This window comes from Metopolophium dirhodum, chromosome 7 (assembly GCF_019925205.1).
Source record: "Metopolophium dirhodum isolate CAU chromosome 7, ASM1992520v1, whole genome shotgun sequence".
Taxonomy (NCBI): Eukaryota; Metazoa; Arthropoda; class Insecta; order Hemiptera; family Aphididae; genus Metopolophium; species Metopolophium dirhodum.
Genome location: NC_083566.1, coordinates 22,215,760 through 22,228,586, shown reverse-complemented (window position 1 = coordinate 22,228,586; position 12,827 = coordinate 22,215,760). Strand labels below are relative to the sequence as shown.

Here is a 12,827-nt window from a genome sequence, read left to right as displayed (position 1 = left end):
CACAGTTTTTTTTTATAGATATTATAAGTAAAATTTTAAACGAAATTAGATATTTTAACGAAGAATAACAATTTCAGTTATTTTATTATGATATAAAAAACTTTTTAAGTATATACGCGTAATTATATATTATACACGAAATGACATATCTAAAAGCAATTTTTTTGGGTTCATATGAATTCAACCTACTGAATTACTTAATAATAAAATAAATTACTTTAATAGCAATATTACCATAAAAAATACTTATTAATATATAGGCTAACCACCCTCGCTCGGAAGGTTTTTATATACAATGATTTCATATCATTGAATTCAAATTTATCACATTTAGTACAGTGATCCACATTCCACATGATACCTAACGTACATCAAACAAAATTTCAAAAATTAAATAGAAATAATGATGCAATGAATACATTATGGTTTATTTTTAATTGCAATTATTATTATTATTATTTATTACTATTTATATTGTAGGTATATTGAAAATGTAGTTTTAATATTTTTAGTTGAAATTTAAGCAATATTTACGAACTCCTTGAACCAAACGGATTTCAATTTACAGTTATGTTGACTACTAGGTCCTGTAACACTACATGTAGTATATAGGTTCTACTTTCGAGCATATAATCTATTGAATGTGGTTCTTCGATAAACATTATATCGATTTTAGGTATATGGACATAGATGACAAAGTCCAATATCAGTCTGTGAAGTTTATAACAGAAATGAAAGTCAACGAATAGATTACCTATAATATTTAGAAAATCGGTTTAACATAAAATGGCTAAATAATTATATTATTATAAGTATATCATACTTAGTATATCTTAACCTTTATAGGTATTACCCTTTTGACATATATAACATATACAGTGAAAAATTCAAAAAACTTCCGGAATTTTTGAACGATAGGTGGGTGGGTATAAATTACCTATCTCTTAGAAAACCAGTTTTATTGCTATTCATATATTATATAATATCTCTATAATTTAAACCGTGAAACTGTAGACCATCATCATCGACAAAACGTTTGATGCGTATCGCACATAACAGATGGTTGGATTTAAATAAATAAAAACCATTTTATAGAAATTCACGTGCACAAAGTACCATGGTACTTCAGCATACGAATGTTTTAATGTCCTGACTAACCTATAGGCAATGATAGTAGCTAGGACGTGTTAGATGCTTACATACTGCAGCACTCATAATTATTCAGCGTATACTTTAGAATGAATTTTACAATATAAAGTGATGAACCTGATCTGCAGTGATAATATCTGTAGCAGATATTATTACGGTGGGCTATTAGAGTAGGTTACAAATTATTAGTTTTATAAGACCCGCTTTTCAGTCAATGTCGACATTCATTATTATTATTAGATAATTAAGGGGATCGGTGCGGTGGACAGTTATTTTAGCCAAAACATACCAATCTGTATTTTATGAGATCGGTCAGTACACGTTTCCTAATTTCAACACCCCACACCCAAATAACTATAAATTTAGTTTAAATATTTTGAACATTTCGGACATTTCAACATGATTATTCGGAATTTAAATCAGAAATTTCAAAATTGACAAAATATTGAAAACACACATCATTGTTAAATCAATACATAAATTTCTCCGCTCAGAATGTATAAAATAAAATGTTTGAAATGACTAACTTAAAAAAAATAAAAGTAATGCTATTATATTTACAGTATACTTACCAGTAACCATTGTCAGATATATGCGTTTAACGAAGTGATTTTTTTTTTCATTCATATACAAGGATTTACGTTTTACTTTTAATAACTATATCCAAGTTTTCAGCAGAATTTCGTGACTGTGGTAGCCAAGATGATAAGTATACCTTATTAACTCTTATAATCTAGAGGAATTACCAAGGGCGCAGCGTGTCAATTGTTTAAATAATAATAACTAAAAAATGTGAAATTTTCCTTAGTTTATTCTTTATTGAGTATCTAGCATAAAAAAAAATTTGTATCTTTTAAAGAAGTAAATTGTAATTTATTAATCCTTAAATTATTAATCATCAGTAAGATAAATTAGCCGATTTAGAAACCTCGCCTACTCACCAAGGATTAGGGTAAGTGGGTGAGGAAATCAGCTGAATCAGCTATTTTATACTACTATATCATCAATCGAAATTGAAAACATTCAAAATAACGATATTACAGTGTTGATATCGAGCGTTAACATATTATTCTTATTTAAAAATACAAACAAAAAACGTGGTGTTCCGCGTGTATTGTGTGTACACACAACTTAATTAAAAACTTTTAAACGCGCCAGTACATATTTTTATTACACTGCCCGCCCAGAGCCAGAACGAAGTGTGGAAATGAAAAAGAAAACCATAAGCATTATTAAACGACGACAGAAAATTGCACTAATCATCTAATTTTAAGGCAGTTCTAAATTTAATGGTCACTGCAGAGGCGTAACGACGCAAGACGAGAGCGCGGGGATGGGACTGCGAACGACCGTCTGCTCGAGCCGTCATCTCGGTAAATGTAAGTACGTATAGACGTTTAAGTCAAACACACAAATATATATAGACATCATATCTATATATGCGTGGAACGGCGGTGTTTCTCTGTTATCTGTATTGGTACTATTGTGCTACATAACGCAATGTACATAAATATACTTTTTGACGCTTTTGCCGCCGATATAGGTAACCATCACTGATCAGATCTCGTCCGTGAGTTACAATCTTAAATCCACAGGGTGATCAAATATATTGGGTGTGAATCTCCACTATACATTTTTAATGTGGCGTTTCGTGGGAGGTGGAGCACCCCATACCCCCTTTCGACGATTTATGCGTCAATGAAATTCATTAAAAATAAAACCATGCCAAGTATTTTTTAAATTTTAAATATTATATCAAAATGCGACAAAATAGTTTTAAAATGCTAATATACAAGCATTTGGTGAAAATGTCAAGTATTTACGGTTATTTGTGTTTCTTGATTCTTTTTGAAAGTTTTTGAAAGAAAAGTACATGAATGCCAATGGAATTTTAAAGTTTTACCTCTCAAAAGTACCAAATCACTCTGCTTAGAATCTAAAATTATATTATTTATTATGTTCTAACACTATTTTTATGATAAATAATTACAAAAGTGATAATATTAGTTGGTGTTATTATTGTCATTCACCACGTCAAGTCGAGTACGATAAGTATAATTACATTTACCTGAACGATATAGACAACAATAATTCTGGTGGGAGAGGGTCAGTGTCTAGATACACCGCCTTAGATACGCCTATGCTTAAATCGCTATTAGGAGTTGGTCGGTTTACATTGTTCTGTATTTCGCTATAATACGTCGTGACGAGGACGAAATATTCATTCCGCATAATAACTAGGTATTTATGAGAAAATTCCATTGGTAGAAGACAATTTTTTTGAGTGGGTACCTATAACAGGCGACAGTGCATGGTATTATAACATCACGTACACATTTATAGTATAATGGTAACCAAACCACACGTATCTATTATAGTATAGTAGGAATATATTGTTTAAGTGTTTTTAGTTGAATAAATATATTTTTGCAACATTTAAAAATACTGACGTTTATTTACAATAAAATAAAATAATAATGATATTAGGTACTTATAATATTATATTTGAACGGTTTGATTTTTTTCATTTTTGGACACAACGTTTGTTATACAATGGTTACAATATCAAACTAACACAAAAAATCATTTTTGGGAACATAGAACTGGTAGTAGTATAAATAAACAATGATGGACTAAAATATAAGTATACGCGATATACTTATACAAGTAAGTATTGTAGATATTTAATCTAGTAAAATTACATAATACGATGGACACAACAACGCGAGCCGCTTTCAGAATTAATACTTAAGTAATAAACACACTAGCTCCTCGATCACCAGAGAGAGGTATATACAATTTTCACATTTAAAATATAAATAAGTAAAAACAAAACAAAATCTCTAAAAAGTACAAACCTTAGAAAATTGATTATTTTGTTTTTATATGTACGTCTCTCCAATGTTCTGAACACTTATATTTAACGATCATTGACTAGGTGCTTTTCTCTGTAATATTTAACAATGTGGAGTACAAAAATCACTAAAATATTTTATTTCTTAGGAAAAAAATTCATTAAAAACCGTCATGGGAAAATTTCAAATCACCGCGTACGGATAGTAAATAAATAGTAATATTAGACAGATATCATAATGCTAATATTATACGCATAATATAAAACTAGTCAGGCACATTTAAAAATTACAAATTGAAAAAAAAAAATGACACTTTAATATAAATTTGTACAACATAGGAAAACTAAAATATATAAACTTATTTGGTATAAAAAATGTATTTTTATTTTTACAAAAACATTGTTGCGTTTGTTAAGCACACGAGATTTCACGAGTTGGTATTTTAGATTCAGCGAGGGACGACTTAGGCGCATAGTAGTAAAAATATATTCGTCATTAATCGGACTGGTGTGAATATATTATTATTAGTATTAATAATATCATAAGGTCACGACAATTTGAAACGATGCTAGCCTGTCAGTAGTTTGTCACGTACATTTTATACTATTCGAAATTTGGAATGTAAACACATTTTTATATTGTCTAAACACGAGTTATTAACATTTGATTGAGACGAACAAGTTTATCGTCTAAACATATTTTTACTGTACGTTATATATTATACAATATCATTCAGAATAAAACACGGCGTGTATTATAACATACTAATATCAAGAAAGTACAAAACTAATAAATATATTTTTTCATTTTTTATAACTTAAAAATGGCACATTGCGGGAAGTCGACGGAAATAATATATTATTATATTATACTTATATTATAATATTATTGTACATTTTAGAAGAAGAAATACTGAACGTTCACTGAATACCGATGAGTGATGCTGCGAAATATAAATAAATAATAAAAAACGGTCAATGCTTACTCAAAACCCTGAGTGGGCGGGGGTGGTGTAGGAAGCAATAGACTGGCGCGGGAAATAAGCACACTCGAAGGCGGCGGCGGTGTGTGAAGATCCTAGACTTGGCGGGGGCAGACTTTACGATAACATTGTGGTTTTTCGGTGCGTATAATAATCAATAAGTATATTCAATTATCATTATTATTATATTCGTTTATGGTAGGTATATCTATATATTATGAATATAATATTATGATGGTCGCATGCATGGACGTACAGCTAAGAGGATATATATTACATAACACTAAAAAAATAGTATGAGTAATAATAGATAATATAAGTAAGTATAGTAGGTAGGCATAATATGATTGTAATATTATTAGGTTATATTATTCGCGTTAGGATCAGGTCGAACGCGGACGATGTGGATTCGATTCCCCGTCAGCCGGGGCCCGTACACGAACCGATCGCGGCGAACACAACATAATAATAACAATAAAATGTAGAAAATGATAATATTATTATATAATAAGAAAAGCAGTACAGTGTTTGTATAAATATATGACAATAATAGTAATAATAACAATATTAGTGCGTATAATATAATTAATTATTGTTTTATTATTATTATTATTATTATCATTATTAATATTATTATTACGGTTAATTGTCGTTAAAATTTAGGAACTCGTCTGTCGGAGCCGTGGCCGCCAAAGCCGCCACCGCGTCGTCGTCTTCGTCGTCGTCGCCACCGCCGTCCGCGTCGACAATCGACGACGGGGCAACGACCGTGGTAACCGTCTGGACAGCGACGACGGGTTCCAACGGCGGTGGTGGCGGAGCGCCAGTCTCCGATTTTTTCCCGGCCTTTGCGCCGTGTTGCCGCGGCGGCTTGTCGCCTTTGCCACCTTTGCCGCCGCCGGCCGTAGGCTTTTTCGATTTCTTTTTCCGGCCGGCGGCGTCCACTTTCCGGTGACTGATTTCGTCGCCGCCGTCGCCACACCGGTTGTTGTTCTTCTTGTTTCCACCTCCGCCGCCGCAGTCTTCGTCCTCTCTGCTGCCACTGTCCCTGTTCCCGTCGTCCTTGTTCTTCTTCCGGCTGCCGCCGCCGCCGCCTTTGACTTGGCACTTGCGGCCTAGGGACTTGCGGTTCTTGGCGGTGGCGTGCGGTGGCCCCATGTGCGGTGGACACGCGTGTTGGTGCCGGTGTGCGTGTGGTATGGACGCCGGCCACTCGGCCGACTGCAAAGGGCGCCGGTTGGCCAACAGCCGTTCCACCCGTTCCGCCGGCACTGGTTGCGTCAGCACCCGCGTGTACGTGGACAGCTTGCCAAGCGGCGCGTCCGCCTTTATCTGCACCTTGCGCGGCGTGCCCCGCTTGTTGAGCGCCAGGTAAAGGGTGCGCCGGTCGTTCGTGTACTTGACGGACGAGTACGTGTTGTAATGGTTCTGTTCGATCATCTCGTTGAACACGCATTCGTCCTCGAAGTCCTTCTGCAACAAATAACAGAAAACGTCAAAATGACAGTTATATATAATATGAATGTACACTTATATATGTGTGTACATGTTATATACACGGATCAAAGGCTCAATATAGGAATGATGAGATATGGGAGCGGCCATTCGTGGACCATTTGGCCAACTGAAGCTAAAACTTATTCTGAAAATAATATAGTAAGCACCTATATAATATTATTAGATACATAATTGATAATATTAGTACCCGTTTAGGCCCCGAACGGGTACGTATTTACTCCGCGATTCGGGCCGTGGGTTCGGGTAGTCTGTAAAACCTACCGCAGTATGTGTATGAGATTCGCGATGGTTCAACAGTCATGTTGAGATGTGACAAGGCAATGAAACGGATTCCCGTTTAACTCATCCATCGAACAGTATAAACCACTGAAACCACTTATGTGGTATTGTGCTATATACGGCACCCTCCATACAACGCCAACTACCATGAACGAATTACGATGTGCCGTTCTTTCGCCAGCGGGTTGATGCCCGCTACGGATAGATTCCATATTTTCTGCCCCGAATAATCCTCCCCCAAGAAGCTCTCGAAGAATTCTTTGCACCAATATGGTGGAGAACTTTGTATATATAGTTTACACTTTACAGCCTGCAGATATTATAATGTACATTCTCGGCCTGCAGGCTATTGATTGGACGATAAACGAAACGAAAATTCAGTTTTCGGACGATAGAAATTCCTAAATCGGGACAGCATATGATATTACTTATTATTGTCCAGAAAGCTTCCCTCAAATTTTTGTGAAAGGAATTTCCATTTTGTTTATGGCTATTGTTGAAGTAGACATGCAGTAGTAAGGGTGGCAATAAGAAGAGGTCAACCTCCCCTTTCTGTTGGCGATAGTCTGAACATTATTTTTTAGATTCTAAACGGAGCGAGGAACCAATTGGTTGTATTACAATGTGTGGTTATTTTTTTTTTTTTTTTGGAAACCATTACTTGAGATATTAAATTAAATTAAATAGTTTTTATGAAAAACTATATTTTATTCGAATTATTTACAAATCATTTCCAGTGAAGTTTCCACATATTATGCTATTGGTCTGTATACAAGCCTAGTGGCGTACCTGCTTTTTGTAGAATCGAGTTTAAGTCTGAACAATTAAAAGCATACATTATAACTTGAACCTATACTTCGAATATTTTTTATTGAATGGTGTAAAAAGTTAAGATGGACGTGTATTTATGTAAATACTTAATGTGTACCTACTTAATACCTACTTGATACTTGAAATTTTTGTTCAAAAACAATTTAAATACTTGTAGAGATAAATTAATCACATTTTAAAACGCCAAACATAATATACGCTGACTAACATTATGACAAACGCAGATATATGTATATAATATAAAAGACTATACGTATATCTACCAACTAATTATTATTCACGAAAACATTTTTATTTTCGTTAATATTACCAGTATTTATAGTAATGGACATATATATACAACGATAAACGCAATGTTTAACTATTTGTCATTTGTTTAGTAATATAACAATTATTATGCTACGCTAAACGGTAAAACGTTATCTGCGCTTATTTTTTAAAGGTCTGTTATCGACAGAAAAAATTTAAAAAATTGACGGACGCAGTTCATGCGTGAAATCAAGTGACCAGGTAGAATTTTTCCGCACGAACCATTAAAGCGGTATGTATAGGTATATAATATACGTGACGCTGTCTCAAAATCGAAACGGGTTTGGTAAATTTCGTACCACTGCCCACTTACACGTATAGGTACACTCACGTCTCTCGGTAATGCATTGCGTTCGGTATTAATTTCGTCCACATTATTGCATGTGACCATACGAGTATTCTTTAATTCTTTGAATAAAACTATACATGTATATAAATACAGAATCCGGTACCCTGTTTACAAAATTCTCTACGACGTAGGTACATGCCTACGACATAACCAATCATTAAATAAAAAAAAACGTACAGTGTTCGTATTTTTATACAAAGGCCCGTTATCTTCAACGTACCTATACATATCAGTGATAGGTATATAATATATAAATCCACCATGATCCATTTATAAAATGCCAATTTTTTGATGTGCACAAAAATTTAGACTATAAGGTCCGTTATATCCGGACGTATTGTCGTGTTTGCTATATGATCGTATTATAGTATTATCGTGCTTTCCACGAAATGAAATAGTTCTGAGTTATAGTATATATATATATGTAACAGACGAAATGTGCATTTAATCCTTTTTATTAGAGAGCAAAAAAATAATACACATTAAAATAGCTTCACGTACTTCAAACAGAAAGTACTACTTATTTTAATAGAGCCATCGCTTGGACATAAATGAATGGTTAAATAGATGAAAATGTGTAATTAACACCATTAAAACCAAAAAAAAAAAAACAATAATAATAATAATAGACAATGAGTGTGTAGTAGTAGTGTGTAAACAAAATAACATCGTTCTTACTAATAGCCTCTTTACACCACTTTAATTCTAAAATTACTTTAATAGATTTTCAATGTATTGATTAATTGTAAGTTTTATTGTCATCAATGGAATCAGAAATAGAATATTTGTTTATCTGAAAATAGCGCCATCACTTAACTTTTGAAGTTGAAAGCGTTTGAATACATATTATTTATACTGATGTAGTGATGTGTATTTCTTTCAACACCGGGATCGCAATGAACAATATTCCAAATAACTCAAACGCAGTTTTGTTCTACGAATACATTTTTTTTTAAGTTTCTTTATATATCGCTAACTGGCGCAGAATAAACGGTTTATACTTGAAGTTAAAGCTATTTTTAACACTGTTCCGTGTGGGCAAATATAATGAAAATTTCACCATACAATCTTAAGTACAATTTTCCAACGTTTGTGTGTGTTACATATTATTGTGTACCTATACTTATAAATTATAATAGATCACAAATACTATTTTAACGTTTGTTTAATCGCGTGGCCAGGAATTCAAAGTGCACTAAAAACACAGTATTGAACAATTGCCAATTAAGTCGTTTTGGGGTTAGTAAAGATGTATCTTACTATTATAGTTGTTATAATGACATAATATTATGTTCTACACAGTATAGACTATAACAATACTATAATAATTGTTAGTTTTCACACAATTAAATATTTAACATATAGATAACTATTTACTACTTGTATGAACAATTGATACACGCAGTAGGAACGTAGGTTTAATAAACAAATAAATAATGAATATTAATAATAATAATAATACAAATTTCATACGTATCTATAATACTATTATTATTAATTATTATTGAACGAATTTCAATTAAGTCATTAAATAAGTACAAAATAAATAGGTACATAGAAAATACATACTTTCGTTCATTGGTCGTCAATATTTTTTTACAATACCTATATATACATTATAAATACTATTTTATTACTTATTTTATACTCATAACACTTCAATTCACTTTCATTTATATTATGCATATAATTTATGTTTAAATGTCTGTTTGGTTATAATTATGAATTTTTAGTTTAAACATTTCTTTTACTAGATCTCAATGGATTTCAACACGTCGTTTTGGTATCACCTTCGATAAAAACGTTTAGTATCAATGGCGGCGTGTCAAAAAAAAACTTTTGAAATATTGGCAAGGACCCTAAGTGTCTGGCTTTCTTCTCTGGTGTTTAATTTTAGAATACATATAGGAAACAACCCTTTTTTTGATTTCGTACACGAGTTTTTAAGTAGTATTATAATTGAGCTATTAAGTATCATTCCACTTTCAAACAGAATACTAAAAATGTCCATAGTTTATTACAATAATAAACGTAATTTTTATAAGTACCTACATAATGTTAAACATAATATTTTTGATAAAAAAATGATGATGATCAAAGTATCCGATTAGTCAAGTTGTCATTAATAACAATGCATACATTTCACGACTACAATTAAATCTTAAACGGCGATTTATTAATATAAAATATAAAATTTAATAAAGTTAGTAGTTAGATAGGTATATACATTAATTTTAGAGGCTAAAAAAATGTATGAATAAAATGTTTTGTGACCATAACCTAAAATACCGATAATATCTAGTAATATATATTATTATACCTTTATATTATTTTTAGTAGTATTATTTAGACTTAAATAATATAAACATGTTTTATATTCACGTCTCTCAATTTCTGTAAGAAGTAAATACTAAAGATTCATCCATTAAACACCATACATGTATAGACTGTATATTGTCGTGTTTCAGGGTGAATTTTTGGTGAAGTTCTATCAATCAAATAAATTGTTATTATATTTACAGAAAGAAAAATGCAACTGGCAACACTAAATACTAATCTTCTTAAAAAATGTCGGTAATTTTTAAAAAAATGTTATTCATACCTAACCTAACCTTGTTACTACTTAACAAAAAATATTTACAAAAATATCTGAAATATTTTCATTTTTTAAATGGTATACATAACTTATAATTTAGAGTAGAGCAGAGTACTTTTCAAAAACTTCGATGTATAAATTAATGTTTAACGAATAGTTTGTATAAGCTGTTTAACAGTTATTTAAAAAAGTAATATCCTGAATATTATACTTTAAGTGTAGATACCTTATATGGCAATCGTTATACGTCACATAGGTGGATCTGGCTAACTCTTTGGGTACACAAAAAAGTTATTGTTGGTATTATAATAATTATACACACTTGAGATCATTTAATGCGATAGGTAGGTACACATATTGAAACCAATAAAAAAGGGTCCTTTTTTTCGAATCCTCTTAAAACTATATTTATTCTACATAAAATATGAAGTATGTGGACACTAGAGTGCGGCGATAAATAAATATCTCCATAATTTTATTTAAAACACAATGTATAGACACATATTATTCATTTATACGCAGTTGCCCGTGCCGCTATTTGGTATAGGTAACGAAGATAGATTAAACGGCCGAAACAATATACAATGCCTTATGACTTATAGCAATAATATATACGGCTCGTCGTTTAGTTTGATATAATATATAATATGTTTAATGTAGACTGTACCAGTTGTTGACATTGGAACATTAATAATATTCACATTACATTCGGTACGTTACGTACTGTATAGTCCGAACGTCTGAGCTTGGAGCCATGCTGATATCGTAAAATATGATAATTGCGTAGAATATAATATCTCCAAACAATGGGAATGAAAAAAGCGCACAGAACTTCGGTCGGACCGACCTGCAGCTGCGCTAAATGGTGCAGTCAAGCAAGGCACGATTGAAACCGAAACGAGTTGTGTGTCAGTGTTAAATACGTACGCCCACAGAACAATATTAATAATAAAATGCCATGTGTATTAATATTTATTTGAAAAAAATGTTTTGACGTTAAAACCTCAAGGAAAATCTCGACCGATAGGTATAATATTTCATTTTTATATCGCAAACCGTCACATATAGTAGTGCATTATATCGTATTTATATTCGCGCGTTATACGTTTTGCAAAAAAAAAAAAAAATGAAAAAATAAAAAATTTTCACAAATAAAATAATAATAAATAAACCGACCTAAAGGACTGATATTTTATTATATCGCGTATACCTACATCACACATATATATATATATATGCGACTACTGTGGCAAAATAAACGGGGCGTCAAGAGCTGACGGCTGCGGCGGTAAGAAAGAAAAAAATTCCTATCCTAATGGCTAATAGTATAACGGGTGGGGGGGGGGGGGGGTGACGGGGTCTTGCGGGGTCTGTTGCGACACTATAAAAACGAACGCGAAACAACGTCATCGCCGGACGAATGGGTTCCGCCATCGCCGCCGTCGCCGACGCAACTACTCGTGCGGTCTCGTCCTCCCGGTCGTATATCATAAACGTCAAACCGGTAAAAAAAAAACAATATAATACGAAAAAAATACGCGTACACACGAGAGCTCGCACAGGTGGCATCGCAAGCAAAGAACTCGGTAGGTATATTGTAGAGGTTTGCGATTCGCACAAAGATTTGCCGGTGAGATAAGTCGTACGCGACACGACGGCGGTTTTCGCGGTGTCTCCTGCGGTGGCAAGGTGGATGAGGAGGAGGAGGAGGGAGCGGGAGGTAACGGTGGTCTGGCTGTGGGGTGGACACTGGCCAGGTGTGGCTGCGGACACGGGTGTAATGTTATTTTTGTTGATATTATTATTATCATCGATATTACGTAAGCCGAGTAAGATTGGTGGGGTGACGACGAGGGCCTTTGGCTCGATAAATTGGATACTATCGTGAAATAAGACAAGTGATATATAAATAATTACACATTATAAGCGTTAAAATAACGATTTCGTCGCGAGGCGCTT

General features: G+C 33.0%; 1 protein-coding gene across 1 annotated transcript in view; it reads right to left on the bottom strand.

Moving 5' to 3' along the window:
* Positions 1-3,584: 3,584 nt before the first annotated feature.
* LOC132949415 (uncharacterized) overlaps positions 3,585-12,827 on the bottom strand; it is a 76,590-nt gene continuing 67,347 nt past the window's right edge. Inside the window, exon 3 of the mRNA XM_061020293.1 lies at positions 3,585-6,459. Coding sequence (XP_060876276.1) covers positions 5,629-6,459 — 831 coding nt within the window. The 3' untranslated portion in view covers positions 3,585-5,628. The remainder of the gene's footprint in view (positions 6,460-12,827) is intronic.